Genomic DNA, 24,734 nt, shown 5'->3' with positions numbered 1-24,734 from the left:
CTCTCTCTCTCTCTCTCCAGACTTTCCCAACTCCAGACCAGTCTAATGACAGGTTTTATATTCCAAATGCTTTATGGCTTCAGTAAAAATAGTCATATGTAAGGTTCCACACTCCAAAGTTGAACGGATTAAAATCTACGACATTTTTACTGGGGCTCATTCTCTTTTCATGGTTAATCATTTGTATTGTGTCATATCCTTTGTTAACTAATAAATTAGCCGATAATGAATCATTTTTATTTTAATGGAAAGCAATCACGGTGGATATGTCATTTTTAAATGACAAAATTAAAATGTCCACTTAAATAACTGCAGAGGAATCATTCTGAGATGGCACAGACCCAGCGTGTTCATTTGGCATCATTTTTACACTTTTAATACTCTATAAGAGCTTCATCAAGTGAGCATCACTTCTGGAAAACGACCAACACCTACAGCTAAAGGTGTAGATCAAAATTACAAGTACAACTGCATTCCCATTGTATTTGCTGTCTCCATCACTTCCTTTGTAGAGTCATCATCACAATCATCAATATAATGACTATTATCATCAGTGCTGTCATTATGAACGTTTGTCCCAGGGTGTGATTGAATCATCACACTGTATACAGATCAGCAGGATCCGCTGTGCATAATCAAAAGATCAAGTATGGCTGTGAATTCAAATGTTCTCATAAAACTTTAATGGTTTCAGCACCTTTCTGACAGACTCCTCAGTCTGTGCACCTGAGACCAGTGGAACATAATTAAGTACATTTGTAAGACCTTCATTTGAGTATTTTCATTTTACTTAAGACTTTCACTACATTTTAGGAGCAAAAAAATGTACATTTGGCATGAATAAAAGATCAACTACTTGACTGAGATTTTACAAGCATTTGATAAGTTTATAGAGTTTGCAGATTGCAAATTCCTCGCCTCACTCTCCCCTTCCTTGAATGATTTCAAGTACTGGACTTTTACTTTAAGCAGAGGCTATAAACTTTACTTCCTTATGAAGTTTCAACAGTCCCACTTAGCAGCAGCTGGTGATGGCGTCCTATAGCATCCTCAGCAGCTGCTGCACGGTGTGGTACAGGAACTGCGCTGGGGAAGACTGGCGGGCTCTGCAACAGGTGGTGAAGGCTGATCAGCAGGTCGCTGGGAGTACACTACTACCTTTGAAAGGCATTTACACTTCCTGATTAACCATTGCACCCTGGATACTGTCTTCCCCCCCTCCCCTCTGGAAAAAGGTTTAGTACAGTCAAAAGCAGAACAACAAGCTGTAACCTCCGTCTTCCACTGGGAAAGACTGAACTTCACACACTTCCCTTCCATATTACACACATTGCAGTCTTGCACAGATCAGCCCATACGCTCCTACCTTACCATCACACTGTCACTGTCTCGTTTTTGTCTCGTTTTGAACATCTATCATCACATTTCTGTATATATTTACCTGTGCATGTATTGTTTTTAATTTACTTACAACTCACATTGCTGAAGAGTTGTTAAAAGGATTTTCATGGTTCTCTGAGTACAATGACAATTAATTTCTATTCTATTCTATTCTGCAATTGAGTATTTTTACAGAGGTGCGGGTTTTACTATTTTTTGTGACCAACATTCACACACAGAACAGCACAGACAGACAAATAACTGCACACAGAAAAACAAAAACGCAAAGAAGAAAAGAAAAAAATAAGACAAAACAACCAACATATAGTGCAATTAATTGAAACTTGGCAAACATCTACACATCAGGAGTCACATTTCACATACAGATTTTAACTAAATCAATTTCCAGATAATGGCGTGTCAAATTCATCCCAGGCCACATCAGCATTATGGTGGCCCTCAAAGAGCCGGTTGTACATGTATGATAAATGCACCTCATATTACATATCAGTCTCTACATTTGATTTTTGGTTTTGGCGATAACATAATCATATAAGTAGGTCAAAATAACAATAAGGTGGTTTCATTTTATGTAGCTTATAAGGCCGGTTTCAAATTCAAAATGTATGTTGTTCTCAAAATGAAATAAAATCATTTTGCCAGGCTGCTGCTATTAACTTGAACTTGACACTATCTAGCATTTACTGTAGTGACATTCAGCAGCTGTATGTCTTGACAGCACAGAGAACAAAACTGGCATGCATTCTGGAAAATATAGTTTATGGACATTTATTTCCACAACGCAGCTTAGTTGTATCGCACAAATCACTAGACTATTGAAAACTAAAACAAAGTGATCAAAAATAACAGACTAACCTGTGTCTGGAGGCTCCTACAGCTTAAAGGGACAGTTCACCCCAAAAACAAAAGTACGTATTTTCCCTCAGCCTGTGGTACTATTTTACCATATAGACTGTTTTGGTGTGAGTTGCAGAGTTTTGGTGACATTGTAGAGATGTCTGCCTTCTCTTCAGTATAATGGGAATAGATGGCACTAGTCCTGTGGCGTTCAAGGCACCAAAAAAATACATTTGAAAAACCTCAACAGCAATGTCCTCTTCCAGAAATCATGACCTAGTTTCTCAAGTAATCCACAGAGCAGTTTCATGTTGGAACTCCTTTCTTATACAGGCCAGGGTAAAAATATGTATTTTTGATTTTGGGGTGAACTGTCACTTTAATGATAATCTTGGTTGCTGAAAACACGTTTAAAATGACCATAACGCACCTGTCACCTGTGCTGGGACGCTGTGCTTCATATCATCATTAGAATCTGTTATTGATCTTTGTAATATTGATAACAAATTCTGTTTCTTATGTTACAACTCCCCATCCTGAATTTCACCCATTCTCATTCGGTCACCCCAAATGAGGTGCAGGGCCGTGAGTTTGACACATGTGACATAAAGGGTTTAAAGACATAATATGAAACATTTTACCAGGGTGTTTCTAGACGGGACACATTATCCACTGAGAGATGGGACCTTATTTTCAACCAGCCTGTATTTTTAAATGTGCATTGTTTTCTTCTGTGTGTTTCGTACTTTTAATTTAGCTTAATTTAGGCTGCTTAATAAATGAATGAATGATTTACATAATAAATCATAAAAATAAAAGTATTTTTTCACATGCTGAGGATAGATATACGATGGAGGTACACTTTCCTTTTGAGGATTTAAAACACAAGGATACGAATCTGTGAGATACTGCAAAGCTGGAAATTAAAGTAGATATGCACCCTTGTATAAGTCAGTGGGTCTGTCAAAAAAAGCCTGGAAATACCCTTTTTACTTAAAAAACAGTGCACAGACTCAGAAACCTTTCAATCATTGCTCATGACCCACTAGAAGTGTTGGCTGTATCTGCACAGACTCTGCCCTCTGACTGTATTTCTCATTATTTTGCTGTGCTTGGGACGCTTAACCAGCCCAAAATGTCGGCATATGACATCCTGGAAATGAGACACGACAATAAACTATCTTTATGGTGCATTTACAAGCAGCTCGGACAAATCCTACTGATTCTACCTTCAACGAAACTGATTTCCAGGTAGGATTTAATTAAATCAACATCTGCCTTAATGTCAGCTCTTGCATCCTGCTTAAGAGTGTTTACAGAAGTAACTGACATATCTAAACTCAAGAACTGTAAAAAGAGGAAGTCCATAAATATATAAACTAAGAGGGGGTTTCCATCTCACAACAATAATTTTCTAGGCTGCTGTCTAGGTAGCTTGCCAAACTCAAGTAGGATTCAAAATGCTTCTTTCACTGTTGCCACATTTGAAACTGTGGCACTTTCACACGCAGGGTGTCACCGCAGAGGAACATGCCGACTGTATGTTGCATGTGCATGCAGCAGCAGACTTTGATGGACCCTGGCAACATCTAATTCTGCAGTGTGTTTAAGAGCAGGCAGATGGCAGTAGAGTATTGAGGGAGGAGAGGAACGTTCAGGTCTGACAGGTTTTGATTCGCTGCCAGAAACAGTAGGGGTCTCTGTCTCTCCATGCAGAGGAATCACAAAGAATGTGTTCAGTGAGGGAGAGAGAGAGAGAGCATTTAAGCTTTGATTGGTCCTGACCTAATTCAGAACAGGACATCCCACAATATTCAATACTCTATTTCTTGTTTTCTCTCCCTCTCTCCCTACCCTATCTTTTCTCTCCCTCTTAACACAAAAGGACTAGAGAGAGGAAAGAGGGCAAGAGATTAATACTAAGGCTCAAGCTGAGCAATTCATATTCCAATTGGAAGAGCATGTTATCTATTTTCTCACACTCATTCATTGTGCTTTTTCTTCCTGAGAGGCGTTCGGATCAAAAGCAGGATTCAACAGGAATCAAACACGGACTTTCAAGGAACTGAGCAAAAGGGGCGACAACATTTCAACCTTGCACAGACTCCAAAGGAAACAACTGCACAATCACTTTCACATCAAACTCCTCAATAACCATGTCAAATATGTACAGAGGGATGGAGGCGAGGCTACAGATGAATCCTGTGTCATTGGAAAGTCATTCATCCCAGGCTTAATCAATCTAGGTTGTTTGATTCAATTCAAACTGCCTCCCAGGCTGAAGAAGAAGAGAGGAGGGCAGAAAATGAGAGTTGAGCTGAGCTGACTCTTTCTAACTTTGACAAGGCTTCTCTCTCCATCTCTTGTCTCCTTCATTTTTCTCTCTTTTTCTCTCTATCGTTCTCCTCCTAGAGGCAGAAATTATAGGTGCTCATTTCATGCTAAGGCATAGCGTTGGATTTCTTTCCCTTTTTTTTCAGTTGCCAGTATTTTTTTAATATTGTTATTACTACTGTATGTCTTAAAGACCAGGTTAGGGTTATTAAATATGCCAAAGCGAATTGTATTTTCGCTCAAGTAAGCTCCTTGGAAATATTCCATCAGGGCACCCTTTTATTCTTTCCAAATGTAGTTATGAATTTTAAAGTAGACTTGTATTACTGGAGGAGAGAGGTGTGTGATCAGAATACTGAGCAAAGCCCAGATTGGAATTCCTTGTTCTTGGGAGCATTGAAAGGGAGACTGTTGCTGTCAACAGGAATGGTTAAGAAAAAAAAAAAAAAAAAAAGACAAGCATACTTAACTTTATTTTTCTTCTTTATTTGGGGTAATGGAAATCAGCCACATTGCTTTCAGAAAAGTGGTACATCAAAACATTGTACAAAATGAGTGCCTAATACAAGAGATGATAAGGAAATTATGGTTGCACCTCACAAGCTGTACTTCGTATCAAATTAGACAGAAACTAGAAATAATATTCTTTCTTTGACTCTTTCTTCAGGGGCATTTCCAGACTGTTTTGACTGGAGTGGCTAAGTGGGTCACTGACTTATGCAGGGGTAGCGTGAAGTATGTATGTGCATGCACGTATGCAGACATGCATGCACATGGGCACATTAACGTACCGTTTCTCATATCCTCTTTAATCACTAACATCACAGAATCTTACCGTTTCTTACACTCCTGTTAGCCCTACCAATCTTATCACAACAGTGTGGCACCATAAAAATATAAATACTTTATTCTTTAAGTCCTCGCAAAGAAATTTTTACCTCCACTTTACCTTTCCTCAGGCTGTGAGACTCCGAAATACATTCCACCATGAAAAATGCATTTATTTTCAGGGGTTATTATTTAAGTAAATTTGCCTCATAAAAGGAATTAGAGGTAGGCTACACACAACAGAAAACAATGCACATTTAGAAATACTCATCAAACAGTTGGTTTAAACGGTCCCGCCTCTCACTGAACAGATAACCAATCATACTTCAGGATAATGGGGTGGTACCCGGGGTGGCCGATCAGATTCAGGTGTGGTCAACGCCCCCCTCTATGCACGCCTCCTCTGGAAAACATCCTTGTCCTTATTAGACTTTCTTAGAGGGTAATAAGGGACAACAGAACTGCACTGTAAACTAAACTGTATTATTTCCCACTGTTAGACCCTGATTTGACTTTATTTGGGAGACATCACAGAGACAGACGACGAGTAGCCAAGACCAACCATATTATATTTAAATGGGGAAGTAGCAGATGTGTGATTTTACATTAGTCTACAGTACAGTTCTGTTGTAATGTTTCTCTGATTATCCTCTTATAAAGGTCTAGTCTGATGCTGTCTAATAAAGAACATATCATTTCTAGTTTTTGCATAATTTGATACAAAGTACAGCTTGTTACGTCTCATCAGTGTACTGAAAAATAAATTACAATAGAAATGTTTCAGTTGTCAAGCAAAGCTGCACATTTTCATCGCCTCCCATGCTTTCGGGGGTTAAAATGCTTTTTTTTTTTTCATAGCAACACCATCATATAGACATTCACATCCAACACCACCACTTCCCCCCCCCACCACCACCTCATTCTGCCTTCATTTTTTGGTATTCATGAGCATATGCTCCTGTGTGAAGTCCCCTGTCAATAAATATGCACAGTCTTAATTGTTCCCATCGTAATTAGACTACAGTTCTGTTCTTTTTGGCTCAGGTGTACGTTAAAGCTCTTTCTTTTGTTTGTGGTTTGGCACCTCTGATGATTTCCATGACAATCATTTGAGTGAGCGAGGAAGCGAGAAAAGGGGAGAGAGAGAGAGGGAGAGGAGGTGAGAAACAGTTGCTGGAATAAAGCCCCATCTCAATCTGAATAGCTTATTAATAGAGCTGGTCCCAGGCAAACAGATGGCAGCTGCCAAAAACAAACATAGAAATCACAGAAATGAAAACCCTAATTCAATTAGGTGGGAAGCATTCCTCACTGCAGCAGTTATTGAGCAGTTTCCATTAATTTGATAATCCAGTTTTTAAAAGAAATGTATTAAAACGGGCCTTTTCCAAAATGTTCTCCTGTGTTTATTATCTGAGGCTGACAAGCAGAGAAAGAAGAGGCCGCGAGCTGCGTGTATGTGGGTGTGAGAAGAAAACAGGATTTAAGTCATTACTGGCTCACGGTTAACAAATGCAATTAAAGTTATGAATTAATGATTAAACTGTAAGTGTTTGTACTTTGAATTTATGGCTCAGAATACAGGGGTCCACCAGATCAATGAGACCGGTCCACGTATTAACACCTATATCACCTAGCCTGGGAACCAGACGAACGTGTGAGCTCATGTTTCATTTGCTCTGGCAGATATGTCTGGCTGCCCTCCCGTTCAAACAGATTTCCACCAGTCCTGGATCTCTTCGAGGCCAATAACAACTGTTTGTTCAAGTTGGGGCGGGTTTGATACAATGACTAGCAGAGGGGACTTAGCGATCTAGACTGGGAAAGTCACAAGTTTCAAACACAACGCACCAGGATCACAAAATTCAAATAAAACCCGGCAGCGCTGATCAAATATGAATCAAGATTCTGTTACTGTGTCGCCCATTTCTCGCCTCAAATGTTTTCAGAGACACATTTTAGTGTACTGTCTGACTGTAATTTAAGAAAGTTTGCGACCAGACTTGGAAATGGACCAAATACAGCCCCGATCTACGTGTGTCACATCGACCGTTTTGTTGCTCTGATTGGTTGTAGGTCTGTCTAACTGGCAGAGGCATTTTGGTCTGCACCCCTTAGAAAAGGAAAATGAACTGAAAGATTACTGACTAATTTGTAAATCAATTTAGTGAAGCCGTCATATGCTACATTAAACTGAAGAACATTTGTGATGATTGGCTGCAAGCAAAACCATACAAATAGTCATTTTGTCATTTGAATCCATGTATTGTTTGATGGTTCGTGGTACCACATTATTTTCAGCTGATACCTATTTATTGAGTACTGATACTCAGCTCTAATCATCTTGCAATACCACTAATTTCCTCACAAAACCTGGCTGCTGCATGGATTTCAGTCAGCGGCAACATTTTTTCCATCGAAGGAGGCAATACCTGCCTGTACTGGCCTGAACTCACTGGGAGGTGGTCCATGGGGATGGTGGGGCTACAAAGTGCAGCACAGTGCAGAATGGGCGGGCATCCTGAGCCCACATGTGGTTAGAGACAGATGGCGAGTTTAGTCAAATGTTAACAAAGTAAACACATCCTGTATCATGCTTCGAGTCACTTTTGCCTGCTTCAAGACCACGGTGTTTCCCTAACCTTTACAAAAACCTAAACATAACCACAAGAAGCTTTGACCATGCCTTCGTTGCTATACACGGACATTGTGGATAAAGTTGGACAAACAATGGAAATATATTTTCTGACTGTTTTGCATTTACACTCAGTATGAATATTTTGCAGCTCTCCACATAGATTTATTCACACTTTTTCTCATGCTGATAAAAAACATAATCCAGGTGGCATTACAGTTCTTTCAAAATGTATTTGACTCATCGTAAACTTTAATTTAAATTTTTTTCTCATCATGTTGATAAAAAACATTATCCAGGTGGTGTTACATTTCAAAATGAGAGATATAGAAAAATAATCATCTCCACCAGCATTCAAAATTCTTAAAAATGAGATTAATGGTCATGCTGAAGAATTCTGCCTAACTTTAGCTCCAGTGTTGCTCTTGCAAAAAGAAAAAACCCAAAAAACCCCCTGAAGTTTCTGAAACCTCCTCCACTCTGAGTGACACTGCACATGAACCCTGACCTGTCTCACTCTGCAGCTTCAACATCTCCATGGCAGGTCTGCTCATTCTTGAAAAAGTTACTCTGGTACAACTTTACCTACTGCGCTGACAAGATTCAAAGTACGGATGACTAAGATTGAGAAAAGTTAATATTCTTTTAAGCGAGAACAAATATTTATTTGTAAAACCCACACGTTGTCACCATGTGGCCTTCATCAGGGTTTTTTTTTTTTTTGTACCGGTACCTGGAACTCTCTGCGAACGATTTAGCCCAGGATGAGCCTTTGAATTGAATCCCGAGTTAGAATTCAATCCACATTTTTTCACCTGCTCCAAGCCTTTTAAGTCAATTTCTTTAAAACCAGGGAGACTGATTGAAAACACTTTGGAGTGACAGAAAGTATCATTACTTGGAAGAGAGACAGAAAGGGAGAAAGCTCGAGAAAAAGAAGAAGATTCTCCTGTGTTTGATTCTAATGAATGCAGATGCAACTGACAAAAATAAATGTCCCTTGGGAAGAAAGAAAAAGTTTGCCTGACAGACATAAATAGAGAGTGATTGGACTTAAAGATGGAACGATATTGGATTTGAAATATGAAAATTGCAAACAAGCACAAAGCATTCTGGATTCTACACAGTAATTGGTGAAAGAAGAAAAATATTTAAGCATGACATACTGTGTGTCAGACACCACAGAGCTCACAGTGACTGAAGAGGACAATTTAGTTTGTCCTCACTCTAACTTCCTTTGAATTGGTACTCAAATTAACTTAACAGTAGAAGGCAAAAATTAGACATTTAAAAAAACAGAGGTACATAGATTAATGTATCCTTTTCTGAGGTGCTTTGGATTTGCAGTGATGTATTTTGCAGCAATAAGCAGTCGCTAACATCTCTGACTTTGCAGAGAGTTTGGCATTGACCCCATATGACAATACAGTTGCAACTAAGTGTATTTAATTTAAAGAATGTGTGAAGTGTTTATTTATGGTCACAGAAGAAGACACAAGTGCTGACTCATGTGCAAGGCCAGTCATTTACAGCAAAGCTATGAGCCACAGCTAGCATTCTCATTTTTCTTTTTTAAAACCTCACTGATTATCATTTCATTTTCCAGAAGAAGAAAAGAAAAAATGAATCAGATATCAAAGTGTAATGGTTTGGTATTATTGTGATTAGCTGAGTAGCATTAGAAAACCTAACTATCCTAATTAAAATTATTTCCATTACAACTGTAGGACTATCTAAGAATGACAAAACTGTGCTGGGTGGTTCCTGTCTTACTTCCTGGGTGTAGAAGTTCTGCTTTATTTGGCATTATAAGCATTAAAGGTCGAACTTTGAGAAAGTGAAGGCCACTCTTGCACTCCATAAGCATCCTATGCATTGATCAAAACAGTGACATGACATACACAAAACTGAACGTGACTGACAGTGTCATTTTGATAAATGATGCAGGCACAGTAGGCTTGTGTTGTGGTGGGCGCCGGTCGCTTGCTGACGTTAGCAGACTCCATTTCTCAGGTAATGTTAGCTTGAGTTGCACACTGTTGGCACTGAAGAGAGGCAAAAGGGTGTGTGCATAAATGCCCAGAAAACAAGTCCTGAGATCTTTACAGTGAAATCAGTTTACAGGCCATTCACACATGGAAATGAAAAGCATTTAATACATGTAGTCAGTTGATTCACATACTACCTTTAATTATAGCACAGCCTGAATACAGCCTCATGTCCTCATATATACTTGGCAAAAATGTGTTATATTTTTGGCATGTTTGAGTCACAGTTGTTCCTTTTTTGTATGCATCATTTCTTCATGTATCAACCACGTGGCACACTGCATAGGAGAAATATTGCACAAAGGAAATCTCCCATATTAAAAAATAGAAGCCTGACCTGAAGAAGTGCTCTTCACAGTGATCCAGTGTGCAAGAAAATGCAATGAAGTGCCCTCAAGGATGTCCATCCAGTGGAGAAATCATGATGCACTGCCATACAGTACATTCTAGAAAATTAGGCGTCTACGTGCGTCTGAATGGTTAAACGGTTGATAGGTCCTTTTGTCTTTTATTACAGACTATTAGCAGTTATAATTTAAATCAAAGAATTATATCTTATCCAATTGCTTCACTGTAAATGCATCATAAATTTATGCAGTCAGGTGCCAGACTGCACCTTTTTTCACTCTTGTCCCTCAGACAGCCGGAATCCACTACTGGCTGTTTCTGCATCGTTTGTTGCTATTGGTGGATTCAGGAAGAGGAACTTCTCAAACTTCAGTTACTGGGTAAACAGACAAGAACATTCAGTGTATTTATTTTCATATATACTGTTTTTTGTTGCGTAATCAAACGACTAAATTGAACAAATACTGTTTCATGATGTGATGTAGTGAAGAATAAGTCAGTAAAAATGTATTGTGAAGTTACATTTACTGTATATTGGCAAATCGTGTTCCACAGCTTGGTTGCTATGGTGCTGATTTTAAGAACATGGACCTTTTTCACCAACCAAATGCTAGGACTGTCTATTATACAACATGCCAACATGTTGCACTATATTCATCTGAATCCTTTCCCAATCTCATCTTCAAGCCTCTTTAAATAGTGTTACATGCCATGTGCATGACAGAGCTGAATACCTTACTTCCTGAGTAACTATATTGTATTTTCATAACAAGCCTTTAATCCAAAACATCTGGACCAGAACCTTGTTACACTAACACAACCGTTTCTCCCCAACACTCTCTCCAACATGTAATTATTGGAGGATAAGGTGCAGCATGTGTGGGCGATATTGCTCAAATAGAGCAGCTGCAGTGTTTAACAAACATCTGAAATGACTGCATATGGCTGGTCCCATTTTTGTGGCTCCAGTGTGAGGTGATACGGGGCATACAGAGACCTGACTTTCACAGACGACTGCAGGAGTGATGAGAAAATAGTTATGTGTGTGGTTCTCAATCTGACTCATCTCCACTTCAAGTCAAGACTTAAGAACTGCTGAGACGGAGAAATGTGAGGCACTATTATTTTACCTCTTAGTCAGTGAGCACAGTGGTTTCTCTTCAGGGATGTGGGCTCCTGCCCCGTACTGCCCACAGCCAAATGAAAGAGAGTGAGAGACTTCACTCGACTTTACTTCTTATCAAACAAGTCTCTCTTCCAACCACCATTTGCTCGATGCTTCCTCTCTACGATGATTTCCACATGTCAATAATGATGAAAAGTGAAAATTCAACACTTTCTCCTCCCAGTAAAAGCCTTAACACAACAACAGCAACATGAATAAATAGTATAAAATTGCAAATAATATGAAGGTTAAATTTAATCATGCCTGATTAATTTTATTTTTTGCAAAAGAAATTATTAAGCTTCTCTTTCAAGATCTGATTGCAGCTGCTAACCCAGACTTCTGCGAACCACGTGATAAACAAGCAGTGCAGTTTGACTGGTCAGATATGTTCATGTCGGAAGCCAAACACCAGAAAAATCGACCTGAATCAGAAAGATTAAAAGTCGCAGTGTCGCTGTTGGTGTGAAAGCTTGCACTGACTGCATGAAGGCTCAAAAAATATTATTAATGAGCAAATAATTAATTGCATGTGAAAAGGCCTTAGGATAAAAGAATCTGCTTGACATATGCAAACTCTGAAAAAGATTTATATCATAACTGATTCTAGTTATAAAAGTCTCTAAAAGAGAACTATTTATTTAACACTTCGTCCTTCCACACCTCATTGTTTAAAACCTTAATAAAATTTAAAGTTTATTATTGTTAAGTTCAGTGTACATCTCCCTTCTTTGTTGCGGCCTGTGAGCCAGTCTTAACCAACCGACGGCTCGTCAGGGATCTGCAGAGCAACAATAGCATCTTTCGAAAGTTGTGTTTCTGGCCACACGTGCTTTTAGTTCTGTTTTTGATCTCAGTCGACTCCTCTGATCCGAGAATATCTGGCTCTTTAGCTGCCAAATGCTCCACTATGTTCACCAGCTGACTTTGTTCGTCTGCTGTTTGGTGCTGGACAGGTAGCGTGCAGGAGGGTTTTTGGAGACTCGTTGCTCAAACCAAGAAAGAAAGACACTATAAAGCCCCGTAGAGCTGAAGAGAACTGAGATGGGTGAGAGGTATCTTTCATCACATATGATACATTTCATATAATAACATTTGATTGTAAAAGGAAAAGGCTGTAGAAATTGTTAAAGCAGATAAACAATTAAAGCAGTTACCTCCTCCTTCTTTTTAACTGGCTAAGATACTACTTGCTGTAATGTGAACTCGTTTCATTTGTGGAAGGCATTAAGAATACAGAAATAGCCAAACTTCTCACGAATGGTCACGTTAACTCATGTAAGGTCATAAAGGCATCAGACACAAATTGAGACTGTTTCATAACCAGCTAAAAAAAAAACTCCTTGTGTTAGCCTTAAATGTTAAAATATATTGTCAGTTTTTAAATGATCAACAACAGCAGCAACATTAGACAGTTATTTGAAAGTGGGTATTGGCTGTGTTGGCTTCGTGCAGACAGAATTTAAAGGAGATCGACACTCCAGTGGAAAGCTCAAACTTTTAAAAGGGGGATTAAAATAATTGCTGGGCAAAAGGGAGTCTTTTGAACCACAAGGCCACTCCACCAAAACTAAAACCAAGAGAGCCGTCCAGCAAATTATGAGCCTGCCTCACCCTTTTCATTACTTGCATAGTTGTGTAATTTTGGACATATGAAGTCTTGGATAATACCGTTTTTATAATGATCCTGCAGTGTGTGAGCCAAAGTAGCTAAATTGATATTGAGACATTCAATTTGGGTTTAATCCAGTCATAGAGAGAAATTCTTCATCACCTGATGTTTCATAATGAATCTGAGGGGAATTTCATATGTAAAACAAATTACACCACTGCTTCTTTAAAAGACAATGCAACCACTTTAAACATTTAATAATTTGTGTATTATCAGAAAACAGGAAAAGGACGGACTTTGTTAACCACAGGCTGCAGTTAATGGTTGTCAAAGCTGACATAGCCTTCATGCCGGATTACGTAAATATCTACAGGTGTGAAACCACAAGTGTGTTTTGCGCACTTTGTACCTCACGTGTTATGTCCTAGGTGTTGTACCTTGTCAGCCTTTGTTTGTTGCAGTTTTTATAAATAGATGGGTTGCTTCAGAGTTTTTGTGCATAGTTTGGTCTCTTTTCCCAACATTACTGTGATGAATTTATTAATACCTCACAACTTTTGCTATATATGCTAAATTAAAAGTTTTGCAGAACAAATTCTTTACAATTAAAAATATTTAGCATTGATTTATTGCTCACAAAATTGATATTGTGCAATATTGTGTTTTGTCGATGTACTAATTCATTGTGTGCAGTACAGTCAGCATAAAAAAGAAACCTTAACTGATTGTGAACACAAAGCGAAACCCATTTCTTGTTAAAACCACCCACATTTCCTGCTGTTTGCTCCACCGCAGCACCAAAGTTGCAACTGAAACGTTTTGTCTATATGCTACAGTAGCTGTTGTGTGAAAAGCTTGGTGCGTTTGGTGCTCTGTGCAGTTACGGTCCTTTAGTTCACCCAAAGGACTGACCTTCTCACCTGCATCAGTTTAAACTCAAAGCTCCAGCTGTAGCGAGCTGTCTCATGTGGTCAGATAAACCATATTTATATTCACGTTCACATGAAAGCCAGTGATGGCGCATGGCCCCACCACAACAGCAAGCAAAAGAGAGTGCATTTTTTAAGAAAATAAAAGGTTTTTCACAGGGTGGATCTCATGAGCCTGTCAGTGATGGAAATTTTCCATCGCTGGCTGTGCAACTCCACAAACGAACACTCACACTTGCTGAGGTTGACCTCAGGCGATTCATCATCTGCAGACATGCTCAGCCTGTTGTACATGCATGGTTGTATTTTTACTCATCAGTTGCATGCTTAAGTAAATAACTAAATAAGTAAATGATCTATCTGTCAATACTGAAACACATAGCAGAACTTGATTTGTTTTCCTGAGTCGTTGAGTCTGACATCATTCATTTTTAGGACGGTGGACACTCATCATTAACTAAACCAAAGCCTCAATGAAAGATTCTGATGGACAAAAGAAAATTTCTTTTGACTTATTATGAATAGTGCAGGTCCCCAAACTTTTTCAACTGAAGACCAAAAAGAGAAATTTGGTGCCTCCATGGGACCCAAACTTGCAAAAATACATCACAAATTGCCATAACATACAAGGTATAAGATCGATTTATTTATCTACACACTACATACTCACGCATACTGAGATTCTGATGCAGTTCTCTGTTTATTATTCATAAAAACAACATTTAAAACAGTAGATTTGGTTGAAGAAATAAAAATAAAAATAAAAACAAACCGTTTTACACGGAGGAATCCTGAGGATGAATTAAGCAGTCTGTAATCCTGAGAGGCGAAGCTGCTCTGTAGTCTGGTGGTACAGCAACGAATACTTCTGTATCTCTTTCCAGATGGCAGCAGGGCGAACAGGGTGTAGCTGGAGTGAGTTATGTAATATCTAGCTACATTTATGAAGTTCTGATAAAGAACACAGTAAAACCATGTGTTTAAAATGTATTTCTTTAATTATAAAAATTCATCAGAGCAACAATCAAATTTGCTGAGGGTGACCTCATAATGAACTTTCACAGTAAAATGAGGACATAGAAGCTGTAAAGCCACGCACTCGCTATGTGAGCTAAAGTGGGGAGCGTGGCTGTGAATATAAAGAACGTCACAGCAACCAGCATAACAAAAAACAATGCTCTTCTTCTATTTTGTTCAGGAAAATTAATTTACATGTCAGAACATTGTTATGCATTTTACTCCGGTGACACAATAAAATCGGGTCCATGATCTATTTTGGGTTGTAACACTAAAGACAAATGATGGTGAATTATCATTTCAGTTCCATTTTGATTTAATAAAGGCAGGTTTTAATGAACTTTGTTATCTGGGCTAATCGATTACTCTTAATATACATAGAAAGCACATATAACATGGTTATTTTTACCTTGTTTTAGCCACATGTTGAAGCTTTAATGATGATTTTAGTTGTCTTTTCTTATTGTATGTCTGTTCCTCGGCACCATTATAAATAGGGGTTCTATCTCAGTGTGTTTAGTATTTAAATTATATGGAAATGTTATTTTCTAAAACATTTTCATTTATCATTGTTGCAGGCCTAAAGTGATTCCGACGTTCCCCAAGTGTATAAATGTGTGGCCTGTACAAATACCAATCTAAAATGTGCATCAGAGCCTCTGTCTATGGCTCGGGACCCCTTCCTCTGAATTTTGTTGGTGGCTGGTCTTGAGTTTCCTAAAGCTCGCTACGGATGCCAACGCCAAAAAAAAAAAAGAAGAAAAGTCTAAGAGGAAAATAGCAAATAACATTTGGCTCAAAAATGTTTGATTGTAAAGGTTGCTGACCCCTGAAAAACATGAAACATATCACAATCACATGCAAAAATTACTACAGGTTTGATTCACTCACTGTCAAACAGTGAGTTTATAGGGATTTCACATCACTTTTATTTTCTCCTCTTCTAGATGGATGCCACACTGACCTCATCTTTGTCAACCAGTCTGCTATTACTGATGTCATCCGTTTTGTTGCTGCTGTGGTCTTTTCAGATCTATGGAAACCAACGAGCCCGCTGCATTCACCTCTCCTCAATGGCACCCTCCACCATAAATTGTAGCTTTTCATTCTCCGTTGGCCTCATGACTTTGACTCCGAGACGAGGGATGGGATTAAGGGCGCTGACAGAAGTGTCAAATTGATACTGTCTTCTTGCAGTATTTACTACAGTATTACCACAGACATTGACTGCCAGCACATCTGTGGACGGCAGAGAGAATATGTAGTGAAGGAAAATGTCTGAAATAAGGGAGAAGACATGGAATATTGTTGCAGCTAGAGAGGAGAGGCAACACCCAAACACAGAAAAGAAGAAGAAAAAAAGCAGATATTCATACAAACACATGACTGTGTGTACACAAAAGGCACGGAGACAGAGCTGTGTGTCTGCACCCAAAACCTCTTTTATCTGCCGTTGCATTAAGAATGTATGACTGTGATTTTCATATAATGTGTGTCATATCACAAAGTGGCAGGTTTTCCAATTGTCCAATAATGATCTATTTGGCAATTCAATAGTATTGAGGAAGAGACGGCAGGCAGACGTAAAATGAATTAAACATTGAATGGAGGGATCGTGACAGTTCCATTTCAATCTCTCCTTCTCTCCCTCTCTCAGAAAGTCTCTGAGAAGAAGACTTGTGTGCAATTGGGGTAAAATCAGTACTTGGACGGTTGCCTGAGTTTGTGTGCACATTGCATTTCTCTGTTCTCTTTATCTCACACTAGACGCCTACGATGCACCACTTTCACAAGCAAAGCAAACGTCTTCTCGCATCTGCTCTCTTGTTTGTTAAGATAGTTTACTGGCAATATCCACGCTGGCTGGTGCACACTGCATCCATAGCTAATTAGCTAATGCCATCGGAGCCCTGAGCTAAATATAAATATAGGATACAAACGCGACCTTCTTAAGTGCAAATGCACTGTAAGGTACAGTAAGATGTGGGTGTTGGTGGATCTTTTAAAACAACGATTATCGTGTCTTTGTTTAAAAAAAAAAAAAAGGTGTGATCATCTCATTAGAGGATGGGACAAGAAGAGCTAAAAAGTAAAATTAACAGGCGTCAGGCGTGAGCACTTTAAAACTTTTTTTTTTATTATGCAGGTTTGAAATAAGAGAAGCATTGTGACACAAACAGATGCTGCTGGCAAGGAAAAAAGAGCAGCACCCAAAATGTAAAACAAAAAAACAAAAAAACAAAAACATGTGTTCATCACAATTTTTATCAAACCAGATGGAGAAAAAAAAACAATGAAATAAACATAAAAATACACCTTTATTGTAAAAAGCAAATGGCCTATATCTTTTATGACCACTTTTGCTTTGAATTCTGTTTTCATTCGGTAAAACACTGGAATTCAAGTCCAATATTCGCTGGCCTTTTAGCTCTGTTTTGGTTCTGCACCAGCTCCTGAGGGAAATATCTCTTTTTTTTTTTAGCTGCTAAACTCTCTACTGTGTTCAACAGCTAGTTGCCAAACGTGTCTGTCTTTTGTTTGGCGCTGGACAGGTTTGAAAATCTTGTTAGAGAACAGGACAAAGAGACAAAAAGTAAAATTAACAGGCGTCAGGCATGATCACTTTTAAACTTTTTTTTTTATTATGCAGGTTTGAAATAAAAGAAGCATTGTGACACAAACAGATGCTGCTGGCAAGGAAAAAAGGAGCAGCACCCAAAATGTAAAAAATAAAGAAAAAATCATTGTTGTGGTCATCATCATTTTTATCAAACCAGAGGGAGAAAAAAACAATAAAATAAGAATAAAAATACACCTCCATTGTAAGAAGCAAAAAAAAAGATCTAATTTCTCTCATAAATAAGAAAACCTGTCAAATGGCTGATGGGCAACTAGCGAAAAACAATAAATTGATAACCATTTAAAATATTTATCATTACTGGCTTTACAAATAAAATAACTACAATTGGCAGGTTTTTTTTTACACAACTTAAAATGTTATAGTTCTGTAACAACTAAAACTGAAATTATGCTACAGTAAAGAGATAAATACAGATGTCTTTGTCAGCAAAATGCATTTCTGTTAATCACACGAAAAGTTAAAAAGATGAGATCAACACAACCAAACACCAACTAGAAACTTATAAAAATCACTGTAATGTGGATGTGATGGCTCCATTCACATATTTCATTACTTCACTTCTGCATGTCGAGGAGACAAAATTGACATTATGGTCAGACAAAATAAGAAAAGGGAGGAGGAGGAGGGTGGAGGAGGAGGGGGAGGCATTTTGAGGCAATATCTTTTTTTTTTTCTCCACCTGCACACAACATTATATCTCATTTGATCTCGCAGCGTTTCTTTCTCTCTTTCTATCTCTTTCCTCTCTATCTCTCACCTGGCTCTTTCCATTTAATGATCTGCAGGACACATATTGTGTATTCAGTTTTAGATTGAACTTTATTGGAAAAAAACACACCAGTGAGCACAGATTTAATGCAAGAACGAGAGTGTGAAATACTCCTCTGAAATCCAGCTGCACAGGGCTGTTAAAATTCACGAGAAAGACTCGACACTCGAACACTGAGACACGCTCGCACGCGAGAGTGTGTGTGCCTGTGCACAGGCACACATACACACTCAGCTGCACACATCGTCATGAATGGGGTACATTCTAACGTCCACACACGCGCACACACGCGCACACACACACAAAATGACTTACATGTAATATTAAAGAAGAAACAAATCTATCTGGACTTCCAATTCCCAATTTGATCCCATAAAAGTGATATTTACAATCACACTGTGACAGCTCAGTAGACCTCAACAGGTCTTTAATATTAAAAAAAGATTCTTTTTTGTTTTGTTTCTCCTCCCGACCCCAGCTTTTTGTATTAATTTGCAGGCCCTTAAGCAAAGCTACCATAACATCTAAGCCTGCGCTGAACCTACTAGAAGTTAATATTTTTCTACAGTACACGGCCCAACGCTTATTGGCAAAATAAAAACAAAAGAGGAACAATTTCGCAAGCCAGAAATAAATAAAACAGCAACAACAACAACAACAAAAAGGAAAAAAAAAAACACAAAAGGAAAATTAAAATGATTAAAGAAGAGGAAGAGTATTTTTTTTCTTCTCATTCTAATTAAAGCTGGATGGGGTCCCTGAGGGGACTTTGATGGTGACACAGAAGATGAGTGCTCTACAGCCCGGCCTGCATCGGAGAGGGCAGAGAAAACACAACTCAGAGAGGATGGGAGGGGGGTGGCGGGCAGGAGGGAGGAGGAGGAGGAGGAGGTGGGGGAGGAGGAGGAGAGGGGGCTTCATAAGTGCTTGGCAAATTTTTTAAAACAGCAAGAGGACTGCTAATACATTAAGTGGTACAGACAGCAGTCATCTAGTCAAAAAACTCTGGTCACAAGTTCTTCTAGAAACTGAGAGAAATAATAATTACATTGACAAAAAAAGGTGGCGGTGGTGGTGGTGTTTGGGAGGTGGAATGCGTGTGTACGTGTGTGTCTGTATGTGTGTTTGTGCTGTATGTTGAAGTGTGAGTTGTATGTAAGTGTGTGCATCAGAAGAAGGTTGAGGGGATCGGGGTGAGGGGGATGGGTGGGGGGGTGGAGGGGGTTCGGGGGGGGTGAGAGTAGACTCCTCGGTGTCGTATTTGTCGACAGAGCATGATCTTCAGTTTCAGGTGAGGTAGAGTGGCTTGTCCCTGCCAATCATGCTGCCACTGGAGAGAAAAAAACAAAAAGCACAAGTTGGATTATAAACAAATACACAGAGGTAAAGAAAAAAAAGAAGGATTCAAATACAGAAGGACTTAAAAGGAGGTGTATTTTCTTATGATGACAAATACTTTCCGTAATGGCCACAATTTAAATGGATCGTTTGAGGTACTTATAGTCAGCGTATTACCGACGGTAAATGGTGGTCTGCTGTAAAAAGTATAAGTTTATGTTATAATTAGAATGTTTTCACCGCCTTACTTTGCTGTCAGACAGCCTTTTCCAATCGAAAACCGATGTTATATAAGACAAATATCATTTCTTGCCACTCAACCAGACTCAGTTGGCAAAATCAGTGATTTTACTGTGCAGAAAGCAGGAGCTTCTGGTCTACGGCTGCCTCGATTTGATAGTTTGTTTGTGTTATTGTGTGACATCTGTGTTTTAAATGTCAGTTTGAATTCACCGGAGTCACACAATGACGCAAACCAACTAAACTACTGAGACGTTGTTGGACCAGTAACTCGTTTTTTCTGTGAGGTAAAATGACTGATTTCGCCAGTGTAGTATGGTTGAGTGAAAGAGCAATACTTGGCTTTTATAATGGCAGTTTCTCATAGGTAGAGCTGTATTTTAGCCACTTAAAAACAGGCACACCTAACAAAAATCAATATCAGTTTAAGTGTATGCTATATTTCAGCCGTTTCCCATAGTAAACTGACATTATATAAGCCAAATATTGCTTTCTTTAATGCCACCAGACGTCATCAGGAAAAACAGTCATTTTACCTCACAGAATACTGGAGTTGCTCATCTTCTGCATTGAATAATTAGTTTGTTTGTGTTATTGTGTGACTCTGGAAAATCCTCAATATAATTCAAATAAACTAACCAATCGAGATATAGCGGTTTTTGCCAATGGAGTCTGATTAAGCAAGAGAGAATGATATTTGGCTCTCCATGGGAAAAGGCTGCCTGATGCAAGGTAAAGAGGTGAGAATATTCTAAATAAAACTGTACACTTAAAGTGATATACTGGTTATGAAACAGTCTGAATTTAATACTGATGCCTCTATATGACCTACAAAAGCATACAAGACCATCTGTGAGAAGATTTCTATCTGATCCTGTGCACAGCTGCGCATTGCTTAGCTTCCATGCTGGTACTTCTCTCTGCTTCTCCAATTTGGGGGCATGTCGACCAACATCTACTGTAGCTAATACACAGGCTATCGATTAGCACACAAAAACACTTCAAATAATCTGACCTCTCTCTTTAAGCACCCAGAACACCCAGTCCCCTAGCCTCTATCTTGCTCTAATCAAACCCTGCAAAATAAACAAAACATTTTATAGTATTTAGCACGATGAGCGCTGTAGACTTTGTTCCAGTCCTGCAGGTCTGTGCAGGCTGCCAAAGAATAACAGTGAAACTTGTGCGAGGAACATCTGTTTTTTACTGCTGTCTGACAAACACATGACAAGCTCTATTATCTCACCATTACCTCTGCAGCTGTCTCCTCTGTCTCACTGGAATGGAGCTGACAATTTTCAACACTTATATTGTGAAAGCAGTGGTAGACACATCCGAGGCAACTATATATGCTTATTTCAAAGAGCGCCCTGGTCTAAGACTTGAATTGAACCGAGTCTATTTGACAAATTCAACCTGAAAACCTTAAATCAAAAAGGTAACAATGGAGTCACGTAATCTTGGCATTTTGTACTTTCCTCATTTTTTCTTTAACTTCGAGTAAATACATCAAACAGCAAAATAAAACGTCCATTTGTTTGAACTCAATTCATTTGTCTCCAGTCCAAATGTCATTCAGGACTATATTATTTGACGAGGTGCAGTCAGAAAGGTTATAGTGGAAAACAGACTGTGGGAAGCAAATAAAACCGTCTCCTCCATCTCCACTGACCTGCAGTGGTTGCCACACTCCCGATTGCAGTATTCACTGTCCCAGTCATGGCTCTGAGCCACTCCAGGGCCTGGACCAGGGCCAGGGGCTCCTGGAGACTGGGAACCCCCAATGCTCTTCTGATACTCTGACTGGAGGTGGGAAAAACCCTAGAGAAAGACATAAAATTAGCTACTATCTTAAAAGGATAGTTTGGATTTGAAGTAGGGTTATATGACGTACTTATTGATGCCCCCACTTTGGGGAAGCAGCAGAAAGAAGCTGAGGAATGTAGTTCTGTGGACAGTCAGCAGTAAAATGAATTTTACTTATAATCAAAAAGGGCACACCTAAAAAACTGACATCAGTTTAAGTGTGCACTATATTTAGAATATTTACAGCACTTTACTTTGCCATCAGACACCTTATTCCAACAGTAAACCACTGTTATGTTACCCAAATATCCCTCTCTCTAAACTAACCAAACTCCACTGGCAAAATCAGTAATTTTACCTCACAGAACACAAGAGTTGCTGGTCTACTGTTGCCTCATTTGGTTAGTTAGTTTGCATAATTGTGTGACTTCAGTGTTAGTTTGGATTCACCAAAGTTACACAACAACACCATAAACTAACAGATCGAGACAGAGGTGGACAAGCAACTCCTGTGTTCTCTGATGTAAAGTTGCTGTTTTTGCAAATGAAGTTTGGTTAAGCAAGAGAGAGAGAGAGAGGGAGAGAGAAATATTTGGCCTATATAATTGTGGTTTCCAGTCAGAAAAGGCTGCTTGATGGCAAGATTAGGTGGTGAAAATGTTCTAAAAAGAGAATACAATTAAACTCATATTCTTTTTTTTAGGTTGGCCTTTTGCAAGTGGCTAAAATAAGACCTTTTCCACAGCAGTACACTGCTTAGCTTCTGTGCTGGTGCTCTCTGCTTCTCCAAACTGGGGGCGTGTCGATGGGCATCTACTGTAGATAACAGCTTATCTATCATAAGTACTTCATACAACCCCACTTCAAATAATTCAAACTTCTTTTAAAGTATAAACTATTTCATAGCAGTAGCAGTTCTGTATACCTGCTGCCCAGGAGGTGGGGAGTGAAGAGAGGCCTGCAGCCCCATCTGGTGAGAGATGATTGGCTGGGACTGGACCTGCTGCATGCGGATAGGCTGGTTGAGGAGCGAGCTCTGGTGCAGAGAGAGCTGCTGGTGGTGGGGGTGAAGGGGTGGGCTGATCTGGAAGGAGGAAGGGGGAGAGGCACTAATGCTGGGCAGCATCTGCGATTGGCTGAGCGTCTGCGACAGTGTGTGGCGAGGGGCGTGTCCTGCATAGCTCTGCAGGTCGGCGAGAGGGAAGGCCCCGGGCCCCAGGTAGGGCGACGACGGCTGTGGGGGAGGTGGCACGCTGTACAGGGGCGGGTTGGCTGGCATCATATGTGGAGAAGCCTGGCTTGTTTGGGCACTTTTTGTCTCCACGGGATCATTATATGTCTGGAGGGGAAGGAGGAGAAAGATATGTCAGTTTCTACTTTATTACAACATGGATAGTTTTGTGTATTGTGTATGATTGTCATACTAATTATATAAGTGCAACTGTGAGAAAAACTTTGTCTGGAATGCTCCATTAAAAAAATAAGAGGCACTTAAGTGATACAAAAAGGAAGAGGAATAATAGAAATTAAAATATATAATATAAAATAAAAATATGCATTTGTAAAATAAAATACACAATAATAAAGTAATTTATTGTGTATGAAGGCATATAAATATAGAAGAAATAAAACAGTAACAAGGTTGTATACAGTTTCATATGCAATATCGTTCACAGCATAGATAGTTTTCATTGTGGGATTCTTGTGTGCACATTTTCAGTTTTACCTCCAAATAAAGTGGTTTAATGTTCCCACATATCAACAATTTCTCTGAGCGCAATGTTATCACAGCCTCTAGAAATTATGGCCAGTGCTACAAAAATGAAACCTAAACTGACCACTCATAAGCCCCGCCCCTTTTTGCTCTGTGCTCCAATAACAGTTGAACAAACGTGGTACCCAGCAGAACCTCAGTCAACGTTCAACTTGAACTGGAGACCAAATATTGAAGATGTTCAAAAGATGTTGCTGGGGGACCTGTAAAAGCAACATGTAGTCACATCTTAAGTTGGTTAATGCTAAAAACAAAAAAAGCTAAGCAACTATGTAGCTAACGACTGTAGATAAGCTGACTAGTTAGCCAGAAATTTGCTAACATAACTTACCTAATGTAACTTGCTAGCTAATGATTGATGTAGATTAGCTAGTTACTGTTTTGCTAATGTTAACAGAGTAGCATATATCATATCACAGTACAAATGAGGACAAAGTTGAGTGAAGTTTTGGAGCGCAGAGCAAAAAGCGGCAGGACTTAAGACGGGTCAGTTGTAATGAACTGGAATTATCCATTAAAGGGACATTTCACCTCAAAATCTAAAATACATGGGCCTATTTTTCCTCCGACCTGTGGTGCTATTTATCCATCCAGATTGATTTGGAGATATCGGCTATAAAGATACCTGCCTGAATATGATGGAACTAGAGGGCCCTATGCTTGTGCACCAAAACTACACTTGTGATTTGTAATGACCAGGCTACTCAAGATGATCTATAGACCTTGTTGTGAGGAAGGTGGAAGTAATGAAGGTTCTAATGTTACACCTCGGCTGAAGAGGACATCATTAATGTCCACATCCCACGAACACAAGCCTCTCTTCCATGTGCAGATGCACGCTTCCTTCTGCATGGTTATATGGTTGGTGGGTGTAGTTTGGTAGAAAGAAAATAGTTTCTACATGAAACTGCTCACAGCAATGTCTGTGGATGATCTTGAGTAACCAGGTCATGATTTCTGGAAAGAGACATTGCTGTTGAGTTTGATTTTAAGATTCTGGGGCGAACTGTCC

At 39.1% G+C, this 24,734-nt stretch overlaps 1 protein-coding gene across 2 annotated transcripts in view; it reads right to left on the bottom strand.

The window, feature by feature from the left end:
* Positions 1 to 17,773: 17,773 nt before the first annotated feature.
* Positions 17,774 to 24,734, bottom strand: part of tox2 (TOX high mobility group box family member 2) — a 151,555-nt gene continuing 144,594 nt past the window's right edge. For both annotated transcript variants that reach the window (XM_084737688.1, XM_084737697.1), the window contains 3 exons: positions 22,874 to 23,287; positions 21,815 to 21,963; positions 17,774 to 19,894 (listed from right to left, as the gene is read on the bottom strand). In XM_084737688.1, coding sequence (XP_084593814.1) covers positions 19,852 to 19,894; positions 21,815 to 21,963; positions 22,874 to 23,287 — 606 coding nt within the window. In that variant the 3' untranslated portion in view covers positions 17,774 to 19,851. The remainder of the gene's footprint in view (positions 19,895 to 21,814; positions 21,964 to 22,873; positions 23,288 to 24,734) is intronic.

Source organism: Lutjanus erythropterus, chromosome 2 (assembly GCF_056507025.1).
Source record: "Lutjanus erythropterus isolate fLutEry1 chromosome 2, fLutEry1.hap2, whole genome shotgun sequence".
Taxonomy (NCBI): Eukaryota; Metazoa; Chordata; class Actinopteri; order Lutjaniformes; family Lutjanidae; genus Lutjanus; species Lutjanus erythropterus.
The sequence above is the reverse complement of the archived record's forward strand: the minus strand, read 5'-3'. Positions and strand labels throughout refer to the sequence as shown.